We start from the raw sequence: 27441 nt of genomic DNA on the forward strand, positions 1-27441 counted from the left end.
TCTTCTTAATTTACTTTTTATTTATCTTACATTTTTCTTTGCAAATAATAGTATTTGCATATTATTTATTTATTTCCATCTAAAACCTAAATGTATAAAACTCAACTAAGAGTATGCATGCCACAATATGTCCTTCTCATTCTGGAAATGCAGTCTAGGTAAAAGGCAAATGTATGGCACTGAGTTTGATTAGGTTGGTGCTTTACCCAAGCCTCCGCTTGGCAGAGAAGAGGCAGGACTGAGAGTAGGAAGAGAATGGAGAAGAGAGAGGTGACTCACAATATTGATTTAGTTTGTCATAAATTCCCAAAGCATAAAAATATCCATTACCAAAGGTTAGTAAAATTTATATGGCTAGGGAAGAAGGAGTGACTTGAGGTCACAATTAATTGTGAATTATCTTTCTGTGCACCAGCTTGGATCAAAATATTCAAATTTAGAGACAGAGACATTAAAAAGAAATTTGTTTTTCTGATCAGGAATGTATAGAAAAGAAAGCTCTTTAACTTATACCATTTACCCTTTGAATCACTGTTTTCATAGGAAAACCCAAGTCAATGTTAAGCTCCTCTTTGCATCTAAGAAATGATGGTAATATACTCCTAAAAATATGTCAACAGTGGGAGGATTCTGGGGGACGGGAGAGAGAGTTGGAAGTCAAATTCTTAGAGTGGTCCTCCATTATTTTGGTGGCAGCACAGATGGCGCTCTTAAAATATTAGAGCAGGGCCCTATATTTTTTTTACAAGTTCCATGGCATCTTAAAACCCAAGGTTCCTTCTGCTATTGCCTAAAATTAAAATATTAAAGACAAATTTCTTTTGCGTGTGGCTTTTATTTGGGGGCCCAGAAACTCTTTTTCAATTGAAATACTCCTATGAGAGAAAGCATAATAAGATAGTACTAATAATTAATATCTCTTCAAGGATTGATAAAATAAATTTCTTATGAATTTAAGAATAAGATGAGAAAAAGGACAAGTATATTGTGATATGGAAGGGAGTAAGCCAGAGTTCGGCATCTCTGAAATCTTTTCCTGTTTATCTCAAGGAAAACATGAATTACTTCTCACACTGTTCTCATGGCCTCTTGCATATAACTATACGGTAATGTTAAATATGTCATGCAACATGTATTATAGTAAGATGTTCTCATATCTGTGTCCCCCACGTTAAAAACAATGCCCTCAAGGATGGAAACCATGCCTTCGTATATCTCCTCCCACCTCTAATTCCTAGCTCAGCTCCTGGCATGTGGAAAATGTACAGTAATTGCTTATTAAACCCAAATCATTATATTTATTTAATGAACATATTTTTTTAATAAATTGAACTTATTTTTTAAGAGGAAAATAAAACACTTGGAGTACAATAATTTTGCTGTAGGTCAGTGATAAACTCTGTAAATTAGTATGAGGATTGCAAGGTAAGGCTTCACCATAATCTGACTTCCATTTCTCAGATCAGATAGACACCCAATTTCCAAGTTCACGGAGTGACGGTCTCTAGGAAAGAATATAACTGCCTCTCCTAACCACCCTCTGTTTGCTATACTCCCTTGCCAGTCAATTTCTCTTTAGAATTAGAATTGTTACAGAGATGACAGGACAATCAATGCCACTTTCAGGAGAGAAAGCCCCATCTGATGCTGATAATGATGCCTGGTGGGCAATGAAATTAACGAAAAAGAAGAATCACTAAGGGCATGGCTAGCAGTCATAAACTAAGTTAAATAAAATTAAAAATGAATTAATTTTTAATTAAATAACTGATATTACTTGATTCTAATATAAAGTCATATTAGAATACTTCCAAAGCAATTTCTCTGAGAAGGTCCAAGTGACTAATGAATGTTAAAGTATTAATTTCTAAAGCATGAGAACTTTGAAAATTAGGAAATTGAGTGAGAAAGAAATCAAGAATGACATGTCAGTGGTTTGGCTGGAACAAAGCCTTAAATCCACACCTTTTCTGTTGGAGTTGCTTGAACTCTTGCTTTCCAATATGAAATAAATGTCCCAGGGAAGTATAATCTTCTAGTATAACAGGGGCATGGATCTGAACAGTCCTAATAGTTTTTACAAACACAACTTCTTGGCATTTAATATAATTGGGAGTTAGAAGCAAAATGTTGACAATCGAACATATTCTGAAATCACTGCACTTGAATATGGCACAGCATTTTCAAGTTATAATATTTGTTCAATCACTGAATTGAGAACTTTTTATCAAGCATTCTCCGCTCTGTGCGGGGGCCTAGGTTAGGCACTAAGAATGTGAGGTATCTGGAACAGATCCTTTCCCTTACAATCCAGAGAAACAGACAATGAGTCAGTCATGCCACAGGTAACCTGAGGTTATAATTCTGAATAGAGCTAGAAATTAAGGTTCTAAGAGAGAATGTACTAGTTCTCCAAGCCTTGACTGGTGGGTTTGGAGAGGCCTATGTACAGTGTGGTTCCTATTAAAATAACAGTGACCACCCTCAGTGGAGGAAATGGGTTTGTGAAACCATAGTTAACCATAGTTAAGCAGGCAGTTTCTTAGACACAGTAGCTGTGCAATAAATGTGCACCGAATTGCACCCAGTGAGAACAAAAAGAATAAAATGCAAACGTATTCAATAAGGAATACAAACATACTCAAGCACACATTTGAAAAAAAAACCAAACAAACAGTAATACCAACACACTGTGTCCTTACCCCTATTGTTCCAAAACTTTCTGGCTTTCTTCTCATCTTTTTCTTGCACAGGTGTGTCCATATCCATTTGATCAGGTACCAGAGAGACTTGGGGCTTGGGATGACATTGAAGGGAGTAGGCAGGGTACCTCCTTCTTCAAAATAACTCATCCAAAGCTTTGTCCGAGCAAATTTCCATTCTATATCTGCATGGTCCTGAACAGGAAAACATGACAAGTGCTGACAGGTTTCTTAATTAATAAGGTGAGATAAACCTCACAGAGAGCCTGTAACCTGACTTTGAGTGGCTCTTGGAACATTAATTAAATTGCCTGTAAAAACAACGCTGACTCCCAGAGATGGTCATCTAAATTCAGAGAGTGGCTTAGCCTGGAAAGGAGTCACAGCTCTCTTGTCACTTTTCATCTTTCCCACTTGCAGGAAACAGACATTTACAATAAATCCATGCTAAAGAGACTGCAGTGATTAGTTATGACTTGAAGATGAATCTTCATTTACTGCACTGTAGGCTTACATTAGCTCAGTTTCATTAGATTCTGGCCACAAGCAGGGCTTTAGGTCTTACCCAAGGCCTTGAAACCCTGCCTAGGTAGGTGCCCATGGCTCATACTTCTGGTGTTTCCAGTAAAAGTCTTACTTGATATGTTTCCATTTGAATAAACCTTGTCCACCTTTAGGCAACAGGCATAAACTCAGAGAGAAGTTCCTCTAACAGATGTACAGTAGGGTCTCTGACACAGCATTGAACCCTGACGTAACCTTGGCCAAATGGTACCAGGTGAGAGTATGGCTAGGTGTTGCCCACAAGCCTGAGGCATCCCCCTAATTATTTATTAATGATTCTGCTTTGTTAATCTCCTGGAAGAACTTAGGAACATTTGTGGCAATTAGATATGGGGCAGCCAGTCTCCTCTTAAGTTAGCCACAAATCTTATTTAAGCAGAAAATCTGGGAAGTAGGAGGTGGTAGAAACTAGGCGTACATACAAATTCAAAATAGTTCATTTTAACCCATTAATATTATAAAAAACCCTCAAGTTTTAGAGTAGGAGAAATCAGAGTATACTTCATTCTAATCTTCCTAAATTGCTGTGTGCTGATGAATGCATATGTTGTTTATACATTCTACTCTAAATAATATGGATTTTAGTCTAGACGCTGGACAGCTCGTGCTTTCAACAGAAGTCATCGTATCTAGAAAATGCATGGCCTTCATTTTTGCTTAGCAAACGATCGATAGATCAATGTACAGAAGCTACAGCTTCCCCTTGTCTCTCCCCTACCATTTCTACTTCCTTCCCTATCTTTCTTCCTAAACAAGCTTATAGATTCTGCATTAATGAAGGAAAGTAGATGTTGTTTGCTGCCGCCACGGAGACTGGGACTGAGTAAAATTGGCTTCAGGTAATAAAAAGGCAGCCCCGCAGGTGAAGTGTCGGCCTGTGAGTAGCTCTGCTCCTTCTCATTCTCAGGGAGTCAAAAGTTGAGGATTATCCTGACCTCACTATGTTCTCTTACTGCTGTCACAAAGCAGACTCTTCCTTTGGGATTCTGAAAGGGTCTATAACAACATCTACAGTGGTTAGAAAAATTGAAGGTGAGAAGTTCCAGGCTGGTGATGACTACAATCACCTCTGCTACCCATCTTCTAACTCTTAGTTAATGTTTAAAGCTTAGCTTAGGTATTTCCTCTCCTAGGAGGCAGCCCCGACTCTCATCTATCTCAGCTGTCTCCTCTCCCCAGCCCACGTTACAGTCCTCTTTTCTGTACCTTTATCACATTCTCCAATTCCTTTTCTCAATATTGAAATTATTTATTGAATTTTTTTGTCCATCCTGTATTACTTTTTTCTCAAGGACAGGGACTTCGTTATTCTGGGTATCCCTAAAATCAAGCATATGTCTGGCATATACTAGGTGCACAATAAATATTTGATCTATGAACAAAAGAGTGAGTGAGAAGCAGGCTTTAGACATGGTCTGCATGATCGCTTTTGCCTTTCAACTGTTACATTTTCTTCTTCTTTCATGCTTTATCCTAGAGCTCTGAATTAAGGGTAGCAGGACAAAAAGAGAAAGACCTCAGGGTAAATTCTGCTATTGTGGCACCGGCGGAAATCAAATACTTGGCATGTTCATGCTCCAAGGAGGCATCACACGCAGGATGTTGGGGGTACACCCGTCTCAGGTTCTCAGTGCCTGCTCTCCTCTCAAGTAGCTTTAGAGTTTGGGCTAAACAAGAATAGAAATTTGAAGATCGTTCTCATCTCTACAAGTCACCTAGAAAGACACACCCCACACAGGAGCAAAAAGAAAATATTACACGGTTCCTGAATAATGTTCTCTTCTTGATGAAATTGATACATTTAATGTTTTATAGGATCCAAATTGTATATACAATTTCTCTGTATATAGCTTGATAATTAGAGGCTTTCTAATATTTTTGGAAGGATGGTCTGGAAAATAGAATCCATATTTGGCAAATGTGTTGACTAGAGGAACACAGAGCTTCTGAAACAAATATACATATATATTTATGGACTATCTAAAAAGTTTAAGATTTGTGAGATGCTTAAGTGAAGTTCCACAGATTCAGATATTCACCCGCAACTCCTAGGACCTAAGTATATTCAGTGGGAATACTCTAGTCTTGGAATCAGTAAATAAAAATCATTTATTTTTATGTTTTATGCAGTTTTTCATCTGTGACAGGTGTCTTGCTTCCATAAAGACAGTATAATTAAAATTAGGAGTGCTGCTTCTCAAAATAACAATAATAACACCCCAGAGGATTAGCAATAGATTCAAAGATGCAATATAATTGCAGTTATTTATGGAGTAAATGGGCAGCCTGTAATTATTCTTATAAAAGGCTGCTTGTCTAAAGTATACATATGAAAGACTTAAGAAATATATTTCATTCCAGTATGGGTTTGCTTTGTCACTATTGCTAATGGCCATAGACACAGATCACTAGTATGCAAGTTGAAGGGGATAAAGGACTTTGCCATTCTTGTTCATTGCCGTATTTCTAGTTCTTAGGACGGTACCTGGCAACAGAGTAAGCACTTAATAAGAATTTATTGAATGAATGAATAAATAAGCTAAGTTGTTTGGATTCTAGAGTTTCAAATTAACACATATGGTATTGTATATTCTGCTACAGCATTCAGGGTTACTCCTCTCTGACTTTTTCCTGGGCTTTAAGAAACTGAAAATCCTGTGCTTTTTCACTCCGACTCCTCTCTGGGCTAGCTCTTGTATCTTGCCAAGCTAGCATGAGTTTGCTTATATCAAGATTGTAGATTAGATGGTCAGAGACAATGCAAAACCCAAAGGGCACTGCATAGAGATGAGTTGCCTGTTCATAATCCGTACCTCACCTACTGTTTGCCATAGCCAATGACTGCCTGGTAGGATAGATTTAGTATAATCACCTGTAATATGAAAAAACTAAAATAGTATGTAGCCAAGTAGGGTAATAGTGCTTAGAAATATCAAATTAACCATTTATATTACAATTCTGATTCATCTCATCAATAGCAATTATAGATTGTATTTCCTATGATAATAGGATGGAGTATAGCTAGGAACGACACATTCTAGGGGGGAAGTTATTCAACTTACAGCAATAAGTTGGTAAGAATTATTCATCATAGCTATTAACATGTTAAGTAGGACAACCAGAGAGATGATGTTGTATGTCCCAAACATGGTGGCACCAACAAACTCGGTGAATTCATGCTGCGCTTTGACATTGGTCACATATAAGTTGATGAGCCCAAATATTGACCAAAATAGGGACTGGAGTGTCTCAAATAACCTGGAATAAAGATAAAATGACATTAATAGCTACATTAATAGAACCATTATACAATAAGATAGAATGATAGAACATGATTACTATGAGGTTATAGTTGATTAATTTAAAAATAAACTTAATAAAAAGAATTAAAGAAAATTGTTCCCTTATACTAGCACAAATGTGTACTTAATTTTCTCAAGAGCTTTGAAAACTATTTAGTTTCCTGGCCAGCAATGACAAATCGGACCCGCAGCATGTTTTTGTATAGTCATTGAGTTAAGAATGGTTTCTACTTTTTCAAAGGGTTGGAAAAAAAAATCAAAAGAAGAGTGATATTTTGTGACATGTGAAAATTATATAAATTCATATTTCAATGCACATAAAGTTTTATTGAAACACAACCATGCCAATTCATTTATACACTGTCTATGGTTTCTTTTGTGTTACAGTGACAGCCGTGAGTAGTTGCAACACAGAACATACGGCCCACAAAGCCTAAAATATTTACTACCTGTCCTTTTCATAACAAGTTTACAAACCTGTGTCCCAGGGCACTGAGTGACAGTTAATAAATAATAAATCTGCAGGCTTAGTCTTTAAAAAATGTAAGTTCTTTTACCTGATTTTCCTTTTTGATTATAGAAGGATTAAAAATAATGTTATCATTATGGATTTCCACATTTACAATTAAAATTGCACAGTGTGAATCCTGTATGATGACAAAATGTCTCAGAATGGTCAGATAATAAGATTTGCTAATTTTCATATTTCAGGGAACATTTTCTTCATTACTTAACTTACTCCAAAAACGGAATAAGATGAAGAGTGTCTGAACCCAAATGAAGAATTGTTTCAGTAGGACCATTATGACACCTTAATGTAATAAAAAGACAATGGAACTCTTATATTCTTTGAGAAATGGTTAAAAAAAGACTGTATTTAAGTTATGTTGTGAAAACAAAAGCACAATTATCTTATACGTGGCATGATGACTAAGGATGTGGGATTTCAGTGGTCAAATGCCCCAAGGAGAGCAAATTCATACGAGGCCAGGGGACAGTGGTATGGCCTGATGTGAAAAGATGAGCTTAAACTATCAGATTTCCTCTCTGTGAAAGTTTACCTTAGAAATATCAAGAGACTGAGGTAGTCATTAAAAAGTACTGAAATGACAGGAGTTATTATGTAGAATTAGGATCACTGGAATTATGAGAAGCCAAAGGTTTGAGACAGCACAAACTAAGAAACAGAGAATTGAGAATAAATAAGCCAGATAATAAGTAAACCCTGAAGAGAATACACGTGGAGTAGCTAAGTCATGTTAATATCGGTTCTCAGAGGAAAAAAAATCCCATGGTCCAGCTCTACATCAACTCCTGCTCTTCTTGAAGCCAGGTCTTGCTCTAGGCTCTGCCCTTGCTAAGATCAACCCTTGCTCAGAGAATCAAAGGGCTGGATTCTTGTACCAAACTCCTGTTACTTGAAACAATCCATGAATTTCTGATCAGTATGACAAGGAGAATCTAACTAAGGATGCCTTAACTGGTGTTCAGGATTTCTTTTCTTAAATTAATTGGTTTTTTTTTTAAGTAAGCCATTTCATATTTTTAATTGTATAATAAAATTTTAACTATAGGATATGAAATGTAATGGTTTCTTCACTGAATTATTTTGCTAGGGCTGTTCAACTCTCAATGGGGCAAATTATCATAAAGGTTTCAATGTGATCAACCTCAATCAGACCTTGACTTGCCGGCAGGGATGTACTTTGTGAAGAGTTCACCATATATTCTTAAAGGACAACCAGATGTCAGATTCTAACAATATCAGGGAAAGTTTAATATAATTCATTGGCCTCAGACAAAGGCCACTAGAAGGTATTCTTTGAAAACTTTCTCAGAAAAAAAGTAAATTTGACCCAAGGCCATGAGTTCTTTATTTTCAGTAGCTTTAGGGAGAATTTCTAAGATTAATGACAGTGTCATTGGATTCAATGTGAAATGATTTTGTTCTTCCTTTCTAAACAGTGCATATTCTCACTGTGAATATACAAATATAATTCAACTGGTTTTTCCCTGACCTCAATAGCAGTTCAGAGAGAGAGTAGAAGTTACATGAGTGATATAATAAATTATATAAAATGTTGCCACATAGATCCCATAATAGTTACTTTTCTAAATGTTCAAATAAAAAAGTGATGTAGAGTAAATGGATTGTTATGGTTGAATAATTCTGATCTTCTTCTACCTAAATAAGAACTATTCATCATTAGGATATTAGCAGACCCTTTGGCAAAACATTTATTTGCATATTTAATTAAAATTTGAAAATAAGAAAATTCAAAACAAGATGACATTTTATGATTAACTCTGAATTTCATTCTTATTTTTATTTTCTTTTCATTTTTTCAGTTGAATGAATCAGAAGTAAGATTTGCAGAATAGTTCCACTTAACCAAAATATATTTAGTTTTAGATGAATCAAGACCCTGTTATCAAGACACTGGTGTTTCTTAGCTAATTATTCTTTTATTACATGGATTAAAAAATCAATCTAAGTTAATATTTCAAAGCCATTGTTCTAAAATTGTTTTCATAATTATTGATAAAAACATTGCCCATAGATTGAAGGGCCATTAGCGTTAGCTGCATCACATTTTAGGTTGCCTTTATGTGGCAACTATTTTCCTAATTCTATGGAAAGATAAGGACAGAAAGCTTTCCAGGATAATGGCACCCTTAATTAAATCACACTTTGCATAGAATCTTGGTTAAAGACTAAGACCTGGCAACTTCTATAGCATTGCCATCCTAAAGATGTCTCTTGTTTCTTGAGGCTATTTTTCAATTTCTACTTTTAAAAATGAGCTTATTCCCCAGTTAAATACTTACAACTAGAGAAAGAGAACAGGTAAAAAGGTCGTGTATTTCACAGTTGCATTTCCCTCTATCTTTGAGATGAAATCGATGAGGAAACATAAGTTAATACAAGACATCTGACTGTTTTATTCTTAATTTATAAGGAATTAAGTAATATTAAAACAAACACGACTTCAGTTGGCCAGTTTCAATTATCAGAAATACAGCTCCAATCAACATAAAAGGCATTTTCTTAAAGAGAAAATATCTGTCACAAGGTCCATGCCTCTGTATTCATAAGAGAGCCCCTTACCCAGAGACTATTGGTTTAAAATTCTATGCAGAATAATTTCAGTGATTAAATATTTGGTTTCTTTTAGTAACATGTAGTTCTTCCCATGTCAAAGAGAAAACAACCTGGAAGCATTCAAGGGGCAGGAAGAAGTGTCCACTTGCTGGTGGGAAAATGCACAGAGAGACACAGAAGACAGATCACAGCCTATTCCCACTGGGAGCTCACAGTCAGGAAGGCATCTTGGAAAAGGTACATCTGAGATAAGTTTTGGAACACAAAATAGAACTTTGCCAAGTGAGAGGGCAGAACAGGAGCATTCTGGGATGAGAGAAGAATAGGACATATTTAGGGATTGATAACCCATTAGAAAATGTTGAAGAATAAAGTGTTATTGGGTAATGGAGAAAGATGAAGCTAAAAAAGCAAGCAAGGGGCAGATCATTGAAGGACCTGGTATGTCAAGCTAAGAAATTTGACTGTACCCAATAAGGAATGAGAAACCATTCTGGTATTTTAAATAGAGGAGTGTCAAGATTTTGGCTTAGAAAGATCATTCAGGCAACAGGATGGAAGACGTATCAAGGAAAGCAGGGACCCGGGGCAGAGGGACTTAGATTTAGGCAGGGTCAGCGAGCGAGGGAAGATGGCCCCGAGGCAATAAAGAGTAGACATTTATTGACTGACTGCATGTGGAGGGGGTGGGGGAAAAGAGGGATCTAGTATAAAACACAAGTTTTTGATTTAAGTATCTGAATGGGTTGTGGTAGCATTGACTAAGAAAGGGATTTGAGGAGGAGGAATTAAAAAGTTGTGAGAGACTCTGATGAGCTTTCTCTGATTGGGTTTAAATGTTTAGGAGATTTGCATGGAGAGGCATTCGAAAGACAGTTGGACTTACAGATCTTGGGGAGAGAGGCCGATGCTAGTGATATAAATTGAATATAGGAGTCATCTCTTAGACATATAGGGCCAAATCCATCAGAGGAGTTTTCACAGAGATATTGGAACAGGGTCAGAAGATAGTTACTAAGGCAGATCACTATTTAAAAGCAATCACTGAAATATAATTATTAGAGGACCATGAGAAAGATTAGAAAAGTAAGAGATAAAGTATTAAAACATAGTAATATTAAAAGTAAGGGAGGGCAAGGTTTTAAAAATGAAGGTGTTAAACAGGGTCAAATGATACAGTTTAAATAGGATACAAAGAGATAAATGTCCATTGATAGTAGGGATATGGAGCCTCCAGCTATTTTCTAGAGCAAGAACAAGGTATCTTGTTTAGGCTTCTTTTCAGGGTTGCTTGGATGAGAGGAAGGAGAGAGACAGGAGTAGCAGCCAGTGAGAAACAGAGTTCAGAGTTTCAGCATACATTTGTGCCCTGACTGGAAGGAATTATAGAGAGGAACCATGTGAATACAGCTAAGGAAACACTAGATACTACTACTAATAAAAAGCAGTGGAGTGGATAACATTTTTTATCACATTATATGACAAGCACTGTATTAGGTACTTTACATTAATTTTTTTTTAAATTTTCATAGGGAAGACATGAGATGGGGTAATAAAAAGAAAAGGTTGAAATTGGTGGAAGTTACAGAGTTATAAAAAGAAGAAGATATAGTTATAACTGCAAGCAACAAGTCATACTAGCAGTTACTCTTTGTGAGTAACTTTGAACAAAAATAATTTGTTGCTTGCAGGTTTACATTCCATTATCTGGAAAAGAATTCAAGTAGAACACCTGGTTTATTTGCATTGAATGATTTGGACCTATAATATTAGAGTGATATGCAGTTATCTGTTGCTTTTCATGGCAATAGAGAAAACCATTGGTAAGGATACACTAAAAGAATACATAATCCAAGCAATTCAACGTGTTTGCTTTTAGAATAAAATTTATATTAAATATTTTGCATCAGATTCTCTAGCCATATTCTTCTGAGACAGATATTAAAATTAGCTCACAATATGTCAGCATTTACCACAAAACCAGTAACAGGGCAAGGGGATTCCTGAGAATCTCACGGATCATAAATTAGGATGGGGTTAGATAGAACCTTGTTAACTACAGATGAATCATATGTCTGAGAAGGGGTTGGGTCTTGGAACCTGAGCTGTTCCCTGAATTAAAGAAGACCTGAAGAGGGAACTCAGTTCTATGGGCTGTGTGGAAGTTCTTTCTGGAAGACAAAGCATGATCAGAAGTATGTGACCACAAATGTCAACAGGGTGGTCTTGGCAAGTAGTCGCACCAGGGCACATAGTGCAAAGTAACAAGGGAGTTGTGAAAGATGGAGCGTGCAAAATGGCTGTCCATCAGAAATCCAGGAGGCCAGTCAGCAGACAGGCACTATCCAGGAACTTGGTTAGAGGCAGAATTTGAGTCTAAGAAGGGGGAGGTTGGTGGGATCTACTACTGTGAATCCCTAGTCCCCGTTGCCAGGAGCAAATTGCCAAGTCAAGGATCATGAGCGAGTGGGGAAAGACAAGTTCTGATATCAACACTGAGACACAATCCAAGGCTATTCCTCACCAGGCTATTGCTGCAAAGGGATTTCACTGAATCCCTCCTGAACTAGGTGAGAAAAGAGCGTGAGGAAGATGACAAGGCTGGGTAAACTGGTCGGGCTGGAGAACTGCTTAAGTCCAGGAGAATAAAGAGGCTGGAGCAAGGGATAAAGTGACAAGGAGAAGCTGGGATGACTTTTTGTTTTCTTTATGATTCATGGTTCGTATCAAATCGATTTCTGAAAGGATTTGAGGCAGCTAAGGCTGCGATGAAAACTTACGTGCAAATAATCAGACGTTAATGAATTTAAATGGGGTTTTAAATACTGGGATCAAAGGTAAAACAGATACAGAATTGAGCCAACAAGATTATTTTAACCAAAAGTGACTTAGTTTACAGGACATTATTGATTTCCTCCCACTGGAGAAACTACTGTACTCTCTCAGATTACATAAAATTCTAGAAGGGCCGATGAATGGCCAGCTGACTTTCAAAGTCATCTACAAAATCACCATGTGTTCCCATGTGGTTACTGTGGAGAGGAAAATCACCTCACTTCTTAATCCATCTGCCAATTCACTGTTTATCATAGTGGGAAGGAAATGGACACAGGCAAGTAGAGGGGTTTTCTATCAGAACTGTGTGAGCATGAAACACCGTGGCCGTGAACCTGTGCTGTCAGCAAGCCTGATTGTGAGAATTACCGGAGCTTGACACCGAGCAAGACCTGACGCTCCTCAGCTGTAAGGGCACAGAGGGTTATATGTGCATCATAATCATGGCTTAGGTTGGACTATTAGGGATTTTGGACTATTTCTCCATGCCTAGATTTTTGGTTGGGGAACCCGAGAATCAGAGAGACATGTGAAGGAACTTTAGTATCTGGAAAACACCTCAGCAAAGATTGAAAAGCATTTGGATTTTCTTCCATGATTGGTTTTCCATATATTCTATCTCTTACTGTGCTTGTAAGCTATCACTAGGCACAAGTTTCTTTCTATTCCACATTTTAAAACAGTATACATAACTGTCTTTTATAGGAGGTCATTTAAAAGAAAAGACCATTTTACTAAAACTTAAAATAAATGTACTGGATATTTCTGTTTTCCACACTAAGCACAATTTTTCTTTGCAACCACTTGTCAAGGTTCAAATTCAAAATGTAATACACTCTATATTCTGCCCAACGTTCCCAATAGAAAAAAAAGTCTGCGAGACTTACGTTGAAAACGCATTATTCTGTTTTTCACATCGTATGCCTTTGCAGCTTAACCCTTTTGTTTCTTCGTAATAGAAGTACAATTGATTTAGGCCATTGGCAAATGCTAGCAACACAAGGCAGTAGATGAATAGAAACTTCAAAATGTCCAGGAGCATTCTTCCCAGAGATATTTGCAGAGGCCCCAGGTGAGAATTTGCAGTAAACAGGGAGATCAGTCGCAGGGAACTGAATATATTTGCAATAGCAAATAAAGCTTCAGCCACCAGTGTGGGATGCCACATGTCCCAAGATTCTCGTGGATTAAGAGCACTGTACTGGAGAAAAGAGAGAGACAAAGTGGAAATAAAATATGAAACAAACACATACATATAAATATGTCAATCTCAGAACAGGATGATTTTTCAGGCAGCTTCTGCACCACGGCAGCCTACTGGCAGGAAGCTGATGTTTTCCGTGATGGTGGCAGCAATTCTAATCTACAGAAAAATAAGAATTTCCTAAAGGAATTTATAATTGTTGAGTTTCAATCAAAGTGACCTCCCGGGTCTGTCCTTGTCATTTGTAGTATTTGCTAACCTGTGAATTACACCTGTCCTTGATCTTTCCAGTGGGACTTTTAAAAAAGAAAAGGAAAATGTTACATAGGAAAAGATAGTCTGTTTTATATAGGGAAAAAATGGCAATATCATAATAACAAAGAAAACTACATTTTAAAGGAAAACTGCTACATTTTGAACAAAATCAATGGCTTTGCTTACTATGTTCGACACACTTGCCTATTCTAGAGGAATGCATGCTGGATACAAATTACATATAAATGAATGGAAGTAGTGGTCTGTTGTCTTGGATATAGTAATGACCAACGTAGGTATGACGATTAATATTTTGTATCTGTTATATCCTAAATGTACATAAAACCTAACCTGGAAATCATCCTAGCAGTCAATGAATTGCTAATTTTTAATATTTCATGTGTAGAAAGTGTGATATTTGTCTGAACATTCCCTAATTACATAAAATATGTGATTTGAGAAAAATATTTGCTACATTAAACTTTGACCAGCAATTATTTTAAAGGTATGATTTAATTAAAACGTCAGCTTTGAACTATCTTGATACTGGGCTATATAAAGAGCACAGTGAAATTTATCCCTTGTAGTCTTGAGGTAAATCTGTACCCCTACAAGAAAAAAGGTCAAATACACTCTTTGAAATATTACATTGTGAACATCTATTATTACACCTGTATAAGAACTGAACAAGTTAAATTCTCTTCTTCATATACATCACTAAAAATACGTCTAGACAATTGCAACTTTTTCCTAATGATCATGTAGGGAAAAGAAATTTACTTCTGTATGAGTCTCTCAGAATATTTCCATTCTTTTTATATTGCATTGTATACTAAAGACCTTTACAAATGCTAATTAATTCTCTTGAAGCTAATAGATGGTATTTTTAAAATCTCCTTGGGGAGAAAATACATCACAAGCTCTTGATTTTGTTCAACACTCAGACTCCTGCTTGAGTGACAATTTAAAACAATCAAGTTTGAACTAGAAGGAAATTATTTTCTATTTTTGAATCCTCATGACCGTTCTTGAACATTCCCATGCATGGCTTCAGCATAAAATAGCTAATGATTGAGGATACAGAAAACATTTTTAATTTAAGATTTTTATTCATTATAATGAGTATCGGAGTGACAGTTTGTGGTATCAAACATCACCTAAATCTCTCCACTCCCCTCCCCCGGCATATTATGCCACCTTTTCCTTCAAAGACTACGATAACATTCACCTTCCTTTTTTCACTTCTCTTGAAAGACACATGTATTTTAGTAGAGAGTATCTACCCTTCTGTTGATGGTTAATTACATATTTCTCCTCTCTCTCTCTGTCTGTCTCTCTCTTTCTTACTTATTATGGCTTAGAACCGTATCTCAAAATGTACTAAACAGTAAGCATTCTTAAGGATGTAATTGTTTTCTTGGAATTTCTCACCACATTTAACACAATGTCCTGCGTGTAACAGGTGCTCAAGAGACAATTTATCCCATCAAGTATTCATGCATAGTCCAGTGAGGATGACAAGTGCAGCTAATTATAATAAAAATGCTCTAAGAGATTAACACAAACTGCTGTGAGACTAGAGAAGAGAAAGTGATACAGTCTGTCTGGGGCTGATGGGGCCAGCAATGAATAGAGATTACATGTTGTTCAAGCTCTAAGGGTCCCTCGATGTTATTGCATCTGGTGGAGATGCTGTTCCTTGTTCTACTTCTCACAGCCAGTTTGTGGCCGTTGGATGTAGAATCCATCGTCACGTGGTCACTGACCCCAGCTCTATTTTTGACTTACTAAGCTTTAGAACCCTTCTTAGCAACTGCTCTCAGCTGGGACTTGCAAAATCAGAAGAGGAACGTTTCCCATTTTACAAATCAGAGATGTTGGTTTCTGCCCCAGTATAATTACCCAAGACCGTTTCAGAGTCCAGCACTTCTGGTAATTGTTGGGAAACAACGCTACGTGAATATGTTCACACCTATGCATGGCCGGGCTTGCTGAGAAATATATTGTATTGGGGTTAAAGGATGTTTGAATGGCAAATGAGTCTTGGAAATTAAAGATAGAGACCTCCTGAGAGATTTAGAAATATCTCCCCTGGAGCCATCTGTTTACCGTCTAAGGATAATAATTCTAAGGGACCTTTGCCTCCCCAGAGAGAATTTGTTTTCTTTAGAAAGTTAAGGTCTTTCTCTTTTCTTCTCCAGGGGGAAGATGGGCAGCGGGCACAGCTGCACTATATAAGCTCTGAGATGCATCATTTCCCAGTTCCTCTCCTGTGGTACAAACTCATGGATGTGAAGGGCACATCTGGCTCTCATCGGTCGCCCTGTGGAGGCTTGGAGCACAGGGAACCAATGCCAAGATTCTTACGTAAGTAAATAATTTGTCTGTTCTCTGACCCAGAAACCTTGTTTCCTGTTAGTAAATGGAGATATGAACCTTTAGGGATTATCTCTTGATTACATTCTTTTAACTTTACTTTTTAATTTTTCTTCTACCATTCTCATCTATGTATATTTGCTTAGGTTTTTAAATATAGGCATTATTTTACAAAAGCAATTCTAAAAATTCTTACAAACCATACTGTTCTGTGAATTTGTAGAGAAAAATGGTAATTCTTCAGTGATTAAATGTATTTCCCACACCTATCATTAGAAATGAAAAGATTAACTCTAATTTTAAAGTTTTCTTTGGCTCTATTTTCTAAAAACTATTCGCAAAATCTATATTCATGTTTCATCTTTCCATGTTTGCCTCAAGCCATAGTGATGACTCTTGTCAGTATCCTTTGCAGGCTCTTCTTCCTCACTTTCCCCTTAAACGTTGACTTTGCTTTTCAAACCCCTTCTCTTCTCATTCTGTCTATTCTCCCTGGATGTTGCCTGTGATTTCAACTGTCATTTATATGCTGGTGACTCCCGATTCCACATCTCCAGCCCAGAAATCGCACCTTACAATCATAGTCTATATTCTCCTGCCTCTTGACTTCTCCTCTTAGAAATCTCACAGGTGTCTCAAACTCACAGGCCAGAATTGAAACGCATCATGTTTTCATCCTCAAGCTCCTTCTCAGTTTATGCTTTCTCATCTCAGTGAATGGCAGCAAATCACTCAAGGCAGCATTTGATGTTGATCTGATAGTCTTCCCTTCCAAACTTGCAGCCTCTAAAACTGAAATCGTAGAAGTGCTGCTTACTCCTCTACATTGGTATTCTCATTGTGAAAAAAGGTCCTCTATTTCCCACAGAAATTATTATAATAGCCTCCCAACTCTTCTCCCTGCCTTGAACCTTGTCCCTACTTTCCTCTAGAATCATCTTTTAAAAGGGTCAATCAGATCATCTCACATCTTGCTTAATGTTCTTCAATGACTGCAATGTCCTCGGGATGAAATTCCGATTTTCCAATCCGTCACATGAAGCCTCTGGAATCTCGGTCGTGACTTTCTTTTGAGACTGACCTGCCACTTATACCCAATTAGGTATTTACTACTCTGGCTCAAACCTTTAGTGCTGGCAATTCCCCAAGTTACCCTCACATTCTCATCAAAATACCTTTCTATGAATACTGGACCCTTTGTTTAGAATGGATTTAAATTCTAATTATTTTGATTCTTTGGCTATTATTCAGTTATCAAATATGTGTTGAGTGCCCACTCTGTGTCAGGAGCTAACTTCAGGGTTCACAGTGGTAATCAAACAAGACATAATTCATGCCATGCAGGCTTACAATATAGTGAAGAAGACAGACATTAAATACGTAATGCTACTCTTTCCCTTGAGAAGTACTCTCAGACCACAGATGTATAGACGCTAGGATCCTGCTGACCAAAGCTGGTAGTTCCATGTTAGACAGAGATCAAGAGCTATGTACACACCTATAGCCCTTCGAGGACCAGCAGTTCCTGCTTTCTTCTTTCTCTCAAAAATTTGCTTTCTAGTATAAACCTACCATAGTTCGGCTTTGTCTTAAGCCTTCATTTCTATTTAGATTCTTTTTAAGAGACTTGGTCCTATGCAGACCTATGAAATAGAATATTTACCATTGAATCACTTGTCAGATTTCCATGCAGGGAGCTTTGTCTAATGCATTTTTGGTACTGGACATCTAGTATAGTGTTTTATATATGATAGAAGCTCAAAAAGCATTCTAGGGTGAAGAATCACAGCCAGATTCAAAAGCATGGTTGTTAGAAAAGATGGATGATTTGCAGAAATGTGAGTATCTTAATATAGTTGGAATACAGAGGGTTTGGGAATAGTGATAACTCTAAAAGAAAGATGAAACCAGGTCATGAACACCTTAGCAGAAGTGTTAGGAGAGGAAGATGGATTGCAGCATAATATTGGGTCACAAGCTCCTTGAATATAGGAAAAGTTCATCTTTATATTCTCTATAGTCCAATGCACACTTATAAAAATCAAGTAATCAATCAAAATGGGTAATAATTAATTTAATGCAAAATGAAAACATTTGTCATGCAAAATTAAATAGAAAATGTATGCTGGTTTTAATGTCTGATTTATAAGGTGAAAACCTTTCCCTTTCTATAAGTTGGTTAGATAATTAAGTAGTGAAAGACAATAGGAAGGCATATGATTTTCTCCTGTGGTGGATGATACTAGATTAAATAACTTGGATTTAAATATCTACAGCTCTCTGTCATAAAACTAAAGAATGTTTAGAAAAGTTAAAAAAAAAGAAAAGTTCATAATTTGGAGAGTTCCCTACAGTTATAGCATCTGTGAAATGGAAACATTTGCCTTCTTTCTAACTGATAAAAAGAGGGATCGGTGAGATAAATACTTAGCACTATTTAGACGAATGGTGCTATGAAAAACTCCAGCAAGACTGTTAAAATAAATGATCTTATTCCTAATCACTGTGATTTTTGAAAATATTATTTATATTACACAGTGGTCGAGGCATAGGAATTTAATCATTTCTGCCAAATGGCTGAAGATAAATATGAGACAAGTTGTACATAGGGACAGGGACTGGGTAAATTTAGGAGAAAACCAGTCCTAATGCAGATAAAGTAACATTTTCTAAGCGTGCCCAGACATCAAAAAGCTCTGGATTAACTAACATTTTATACATGGTGAGAAGAGGAAATGGTTGACAAACCTTTTCCTTCAAAAAATTGAGAGCAAATTAAAAAAAAAAAAGCTACAATCTCTGAGCTGTGAAATGCTAATGAATTGAGGCATTTAAGGCAGCGCCACAAAGCCTTGCACAGAAGGAGGACAGTACTGAAATCTCATGAACTTCTGTGCTGTCTTTGTACAATATAATGCTGTTGCATTTTTTTTTAATAAACTTATTTATTTATTTATGTATGTATGTCTATGTTGGGTCTTCGTTTCTGTGCGAGGGCTGTCTCTAGTTGCGGCGAGCGGGGGCCACTCTTCATCGCGGTGCGCGGGCCTCTCACTATTGCGGCCTCTCTCGTTGCGGAGCACAGGCTCCAGACGCGCAGGCTCAGTAGTTGTGGCTCACGGGCCCAGTTGCTCCGTGGCATGTGGGATCTTCCCAGACCAGGGCTCGAACCCGTGTCCCCTGCATTGGCAGGCAGACTCTCAACCACTGCGCCACCAGGGAAGCCCGATGCTGTTGCATTTTAATAAAAATTAAAAACTGAGTGCTTATATTAAGCTCTATTCTACGTGTGTTTAAATGTAATCTTCACAAACATTCTCTGGAACTTGATTATTCCTGTCATTTTACAGGTAAGAAAGTTAGGGATCGATTAAGTAACTTACTCCACATCACACTGGTAGGAAGTGGTACAGGCAGTAGTCATATCAAGTATGGATCATAGCCCAGACCATGGCTTTGGCTAGAACGACCCTTTTGTATGTTAAAAAAAAAAATCTCCTCCAGGTGGATGAATTACAAAAGGATGAACCAAATAAGGAAGAACAGCCCTTCTGCCAGACCTGATCTAAGAGGTTTTCCCCCTGAAGACCAATTATGGAAGGGTTTCCCTCTTTGTGGGCTGACAGTTCTTTTGGTCTGGATCCATGGCTTGGCCAAAATCACCGAGGATTAGATTTTTGCTACCATTTATGCACCTGCAGGCAGAAGATAGAACCTGGGCAATTTCAGTTGAGATCCCAGTTATAACTCCTTGGTCATCTTGCCTGATCCATGAGAAGTGAGCTATTTGCCGGGGAGAAGCATCAAGATGATGCCATCAACCTCATCTTTCATAATAACAAGTCAACTACCTTGTGGATCTTACCTCCTAATTAAAATCTAAAGCTTCTCCTGTGTCCACTGCTCTACTTCAGGCATTCATCGTCATTTGACTCATCCTCTGTTTTTTAAACCTCATTAATGGTTCCTCTTTATTTATAGGGTCCAAATTCTATAGCACGATTTGGAAAGTTCTTCCCATGCTCTTCCCGCCCCCATCTCCCTGGATCGTCCCTCTGAGATCTGACCTCCTTTACCCTCTCAGACTTTTGCACGTTTTGTCTCTTCTCCCTGGAATGCTCATGCATGCTCATGGACACGATAGATGCCCACTCACTCTGTCCTCTAAATAGTTTCAGGACACTGCCAGCAAAATTTAGTTCCTTCCTTGATGCCAGCATGGCCCCTGTTGTAGACTTTATCACACTGTAAGGTCTTCATGTGCATTTCTCTTTCCTTACTGAACTGCTTGGAGGCAGGGGCTATATCTCAGGCATCTCTGCATTCTCAGCAAACAGATGGAAAGCTGATTTCTTAGTGTGACCCCATAAATTCTTATTGCTTGATTCACACAATGACTGTTTGCCTTGTTTATAGCAGTCTATTTTTGTACACAAATAAAGCACCTTTTCCTGAAATAGCAAGTTGTAAGTTATTAAAAATTAGCATAAAAATTGAATGATAGAACAAAAGAAGATGAAGAAGGGTGAATCGGCAAATCAGCATGACATCACAGACTCCCAAAGTAAGTGCTCTTTTGACTATTATCATCATTTAACAGATGATTCAGTTGAGGCCCACATTAAATAACTTGCCCCAAATCAGACAGGTTGCAAGTGGTAAAGGCAGTCCTACTCCAGAGCTAGACTCCTTTTCAACTAAAAAAAAAAAAAAGCAAATGAAAAGACACAATAAAGACATTACAAAAGGCAAGTCCAGTGGACCAATAATATATGAAGAAGGAGGAAACAGCAGTAGAAGAGAAAGGAGAAAAACTAATCATGCATGTTTACTCTGTAACCAGCACTTTAAATGTATGCACTCATTTACTTCTCATACTAACCACATAAGGCAGAAATTGTTATTCTCCTTATTTTATAGGTGAGGCACAGAGAGTTGAAGAAACAGACCCAAGTTCACATAACTAGTAAGTGATAAAAGAAAACTGAGCCCAGGAAACCCAAGTCTAAAGTGCAGCCATTCAGGACTGCCCTGGTGGCGCAGTGGTTAAGAATCCGCCTGCCAATGCAGGGGACACGGGTTCGAGGCCTGGTCCAGGAAGATCCCACATGCCCCAGAGCAACTAAGCCCGTGTGCCACAACTACTGAGCCTGCGCCCTAGAGCCTGTGAGCCACAACTACTGAAGCCCACGCGCCTAGAGCCCATGCTCCGCAACAAGAGAGGCCACCACAACTAGAGAAAGCCCACACACCACAAGGAAGACCCAACACAGCCAAAAATAATAAATAAATACATAAATAACTTTATTAAAAAAAAAATAAAGTACAGCCATTCAAACACTACCCACGCAACTCAAGTTTTTGTCACGCAAACTAATCATTCAGAAAGAACATTTCATCATCTATATTTACAATCCTAACTGAACTCCTATGGCCAAAGCACATAAACAAACTATGTATTTCCCAAAGAGTCCATTGTATTTACATCATTGTCATCAGAGGTAATTTCTGTCTACTTTTCTATCTCCCTTTTCCTCCCCTCTTTCCTTTCTTCTTCATCACTTGGGGTGGGTGAGTTGAATTTATAACATAAATTTTCCCTTCGTATAGTATAAAGAACAGTACAGGTGAAAAATTTACAACATTTTAAGAAAATTCAAATCCAGTATTTAAACCATTAGGCCAAAAATCCACAAGTATCCATTAATTCATGTAACTGTACCCAGTATATACCAGAGGTTATATATATACACATACACATATATATAAAATATATGTTTTATAAGTAAACACCATATAAATAAGACCTGTAAAAATATTATGTTTCTTAGTATAAATATTGTATGAGAGAGGATCCTTTTGGCATCAATCCCATGCTTCTCTGAGCTGCTGAATAGGATTTTACAGTCCAGGCCTATTCAAAGTGTCTTCCTTAGACCAGTTACATCAATATCACCTAATGAATTTGCAAGAAATGCAAATTTAGGCCCCTCCTTAATACTCCTGATTCCTGGGAATGGAGAAAAGGAATCTGTTTTAGCATGCTTTCCAAATGATTCTTAGCACCTGAAAATTTGAGAAGAACTGCTATAGTCATGTAATATCAGAATTTTATAAGTGCACAGGACCACAAAAAACAGATGTATTACTTTTTAGTAGAGAGATGTCCAAACCAACTTTATAGATATACTTAAAGATCATTACAGAAGAAAGAAGAATTGGAAGGCTATTCACTTCAAAACAGATGTCCATCTCCTACACAGATGCAAAACCTCCTTGGTTAACACAATACCTTCTGTCATCTTCAGAAGGTCTCAAGGCCATTCACCTTAATGCAGATAGGAAAAATTATCAAATCATGTTTCCATTCTTAAAACACAGCTTGCTTTCCATGGAAGTGGTAGAAAATGCTTTTTCTTAATGTTTATATGAGCGTTGGAAACATTTTAATTGAACAATTCGGGAAACAACTTTGGGCAATTTTGACCCTGTTATAGCTGAAAATTGCAGGAGTCGACTTAGGACAAGACTAAATGAATAAGAGTTCACTTACATGTTAGCATTTCCTAGCTCAGCTCATTAGATGGCATGAATTATTCATGTACAGCTCAATTAAACACTGTCTATTTTTTACTAATTCACTCATCATTTTGACACAAATTTTTTTAAAAAGGAAAAGGAAAGAGGGAAAAAGAAAGGCAGGAAGGAGGAGGCAATAATATAATACTTTGGTTTGAAAAACATCCCCCAAAGTACAAAATAATCCCAATTGTCATTGCAGAACAAAAACATTTTATGTAAATTATGTGGTTTGGGATAAGATTGATGTTGTAAGAAATGCGGGGGAGTAATGGGTGTGTGAGATTTCAGCACTGTCATATTGAATGGGGTGAGGAGAAAAAAATTATATTCTGCTCTAATTATATCAAACTATATTAGTTTAAACTGAAATAATAATTTCAATGCTTTGAAAGAGTAATATTTTGATCTGTCTGTGTAATTTCATCGGTTAGTTGTAACAGATAAAAACAGATTTTGGTTGCCGAAATTTGAACAGTGTTTGAGGTAGAATTTCATTAGAAATGGAAAGGATTAGAAACGAGAGCAGCTATTGTGAATCATTTTGAGGCATCATTCAATTTAGATGCAAGAAAATTGGGTGACAACTTCTATTTAGAAATCTATTAAAATTTGTTTTATGACTATAAACTGTGTATTATCTATGTCTTTTATTCCTCTCTCTCAATAAAGTCATGAGATGATGAATTTCACATACAGATAATGCTCTAGGTAACATTATTAATAAAAATAATAGCAGTGAAAGGTGCATCGATACTTATCAGAACTTATGCTTTACCAATAACATAAACAATAGTTACCTTTACAAATGCAACGATTTTCAAGGAGATTGTTGCTAGATATAAGGAGTTCATCACAAAATCCATTAGATTCCACCAATCGTGGATGTAATCTTGAAGTCCACCATCCCACATTTGTTTAATTTCTCCCCATATAAAACCTGCAATTATAGAAAGATTCACATAAGTGTGATTTTTCAATCAAATCACTAAAAACAGAGATCCATGATTAGGAAATAGAGAATCTTGGAGCTTCAAGAGACTACATAGTTACTCTAAATGCAACACCTATTTTTATAGGTAGTGATAATTGAATCCCAGTCAGATTTTAAAACTTTCAGGACATTTAGCTAATTTGTAGAGAATTCTCTTGGGGCAGCTTCACTTTCTTTTATCCATTTGATAAATTGATAAGGTTGTGCAATTTTGAATCAAACTATAATTCCTCTATACCTATATATCTTTCTCTGGAAAATATCATAACGTTTATTTGTAAACAGATACTTGAAGATATTTTTCCTCCCAAATCAAAATGACTCAAAGAGTTATGAAAAAACAGTGTATCTAGTGAACATAACTGGCTTAATGCCTTTAAGCAGGGTGCTTTGTGTTGTTTTTGTAAGCAATTAACACCTTCAGAGATCTGATTTCAGTTCTGGACAGAAGACGATTATAACATTCATACTTCAATAAAAGACCTTATATCTAGCAGTAGCTTTAAAGCTATATCCAGAGAAAACAAAAATCACTTTCCTTTATTATGGTCATGTTTTTAATAGGAAATATTTTATTTTCAAATATTAGAAAGCACTTATAAAATATCACTGTATATCATTATTCTATTTCCATAATCTCATTAAATTTTTATAAATCTATTTTTACAGCCTAATGATGAGAAAGAAAGATATCAAAATATCTAGAATCAGGAAATATTAAAAGGATAAATATGATTTTAAAGCTATATTAAAGCAAGAAAACAACAAGACTTTTAAGGTAATGATAGTTTGAAACATCGAATGTGGGTAGCACAGAGTTTCATATCTGTCCTACACTAAAAGCAAGAAAAAGTCATATAACTGTAGAATTATGACTTTTCATGAATCCATCAGAGAGGTGAGAAACCAAGGAGCCTATACCTCAAAGACACACAGGTTCCTGTAAAGAGAGTGACGAGGTGAGCATTAGCTCCCCTGCGGCAGAGTGCAGGGTAAGACACACTGGCATCATACAAGAGAAAAGGACAATTTCAGAAAACCTTCTTAAACAAACTTCTAAAGGCTGAGTGTGAGCTAGTGTGAGAGGACAGAACCCCTGGGACACAGACACAGCAGGGCATCCACTCACTAGTAAGCTCATCTCCATAGACCTCACCACTGCTCAAGAGGCTGGTTCTGGGGGGAAGGCACAAAGCCCTACCCAAGCTCCTCTCCCCTACGAAGCAGAACATGTTAGCCCTATGGGAGAAGCAGAAAACAGTCCAGGGCCTAGAGTTTATACTAATATCCTTAGAGGCTTCCTACCACAGGAGGAAGGTCAGGAAACTCTCTTTGGCACATGACCTGCACAGTTTTACTGCCTTGAGAAGGAAGATTTGGATCATTGAGAAGCTCCACCCCTGATGCCCAGGTGTAGTTTTACCTAAGTCTGACCCTAGACCTGGACAACAGACAAGCTTCCTGCCTCACATCACCAGGCTGACAAACACCGAGTAAGAAGCAGAAGCTGACAACCACTGGAGGAGTGGCAAACGTATGGATAGAAAGTCCCTCAGAGGCAGAGGTGCTCAAGGAAGGCCAAAAGCTGTGGGTGGAGCAGGAATTCTGATAACAATCCTCTTCCCCACTTGTCTTAGTCTGTTCAGGCTGCTATAACAAAGCATCATAGATGAGTTGTTTTATAAACAACAGACATTTACTTTTCATAGATCTGGAGGCTACAAGTCTAAGATCAGGGTATCAGGGTCAGGCTCTGGTGAGGGCCCTCTTTCATGTTGCAGACTGCTGACCTCTCTTTGGATCCTCACTTGGCAGAAAGAAAGCGAGCTAGCTCTCTGGTCTGTTCTTATAAGAGCACTAATCCCATTCGTGAGGGCTCCACACTCATGACCCAATTGCCTCCCAAAGGCTCCACCTCCAAAAACCATCACATTGTGAGTTAGGATTTCAGTGTGTGACTTTTGGGGGGGACAAAGACTTGCAGCCCATAACACCACTCTAAGCAGAAGTGTATGGTAGGCTGAAACTGATTGTAGCAACAATGAAACCCAAACCCAGCTCAGCTCCTGACTATATTGCCTCAAATTCCTGCACTAATGTTCTAGCAGAAGAGATATGCCCATTTTCAAGCATAAATGCTATACACTTCTGTCTAGCCTTCTGCATAGGCAGAATAAATACCCTCACAAAATACACGCATACGAGCACATGAACACCATGTTACATCATACTCAAACTGTTCAAAAAAAGATAAAAGAAAAATTATTGAAGGCATCACAGGGAGGGGGTGGGTAGAAATAAAAGACATGTTGCATACAAAGGAAGAAATATAGGACTGATATCAAACTGATTATCTGAACCCACGCAGGACAGACTGACATCATTAAAGTGCTGAAAAGAAAAAAAAGTCAATCCAGAATTCTATACACAGCACAAATATCTCTAATAAATGAAGGGCAATGGAAAACTTTTTTCAGACAATCAAAAATTCAGACAGAGACCCATGCTACAAGAAATGCTAAAGGGATATTTTTTAGGCAGAACGTATATGATATTAAACAGAAATTTAGGTTTACAAAAAGAAAGAAAAATCTCTATTCAGGAACTGTTAAAATGAAAATAAATATAAAATATTTTTTTCTTATTTCGAATTGCTCTAACAGATCATTGACTGCATAAAGCAAAAATAGCATATAGCAAAAATGTATTGTGGTTTATAACATGTATAACATATGTAAAGGTAAAACATATGACAACATTAGCACAGAAGATGAGAAAGAGGAATTAGAAACATACTATCATAAGGTTCTTAGACTACATGTAAAGCAAAATATTATTTGAAGTTAGACTGTGATAAATTTTATGTTGTAAATCCTAGGGCTTTCTCTCAAAATATTTTTAAATGCATAAATAGCCACAAATGTAAATAAACATGGAGTTATAATAAATGATCCAAGAACAGGCAGAAAAAAAAAGGGAAAAATACAGCAATACATGGGGCAAATAGGAAAAACAATAGGGTAGATTTTAAATCTGTCAATATCAAAAATTACATTGAATGAAAGGTGAGGTCTAAACACACTAATTAAAAGACAGAGATGTTCACATAGAATAAAGATGCAAAACATAACTATATGACAATTCATCGATAGGTTAAACATAAATGAATAACAATGATACCATGAAATACTAATTGAAAAAAACTTAGATGGTTATATTAATGTAAGACTAGATATATTTCAGAAGAAGTGTTACTGGGTATGTACAGGGATATAACAAGGATAAAAAGGTCAAATCACTCTGAAGACAGAACAGTCCTAAATATGAATGCAGCTAACAAAATAACCTGATAATGCAAGATGCCATAGAATTTAAATATAAATAGAGAAAGGTACAATTAGTTAGAGACTTTACTATTCCTCTCTATAAGTAAATGAATCAGTAGGCAGAAGTTTAGTAAGAATATAGAAGTTCTGAACAGCACTATCAACAGTCTGAAAATAGCAGAAGACATTTTTTTCAAGTGC

General features: G+C 36.9%; 1 protein-coding gene and 1 long non-coding RNA gene across 2 annotated transcripts in view; one reads left to right on the forward strand and one right to left on the reverse strand.

The window, feature by feature from the left end:
* The window catches only part of TRPC4 (transient receptor potential cation channel subfamily C member 4), a 164850-nt gene that overhangs the window by 10223 nt on the left and 127186 nt on the right, over positions 1-27441 (reverse strand). Inside the window, exons 5-8 of the mRNA XM_068526460.1 lie at positions 23721-23860; positions 13394-13707; positions 6329-6524; positions 2703-2897 (exon numbers count right to left, since the gene is read on the reverse strand). Coding sequence (XP_068382561.1) covers positions 2703-2897; positions 6329-6524; positions 13394-13707; positions 23721-23860 — 845 coding nt within the window. The remainder of the gene's footprint in view (positions 1-2702; positions 2898-6328; positions 6525-13393; positions 13708-23720; positions 23861-27441) is intronic.
* LOC137751792 (uncharacterized) overlaps positions 1-27441 on the forward strand; it is a 43281-nt gene that overhangs the window by 2470 nt on the left and 13370 nt on the right. Inside the window, exon 2 of the long non-coding RNA XR_011070959.1 lies at positions 16167-16332. This is a non-coding gene — a long non-coding RNA (uncharacterized lncRNA). The remainder of the gene's footprint in view (positions 1-16166; positions 16333-27441) is intronic.

This window comes from Eschrichtius robustus, chromosome 18 (assembly GCF_028021215.1).
Source record: "Eschrichtius robustus isolate mEscRob2 chromosome 18, mEscRob2.pri, whole genome shotgun sequence".
NCBI lineage: Eukaryota > Metazoa > Chordata > Mammalia > Artiodactyla > Eschrichtiidae > Eschrichtius > Eschrichtius robustus.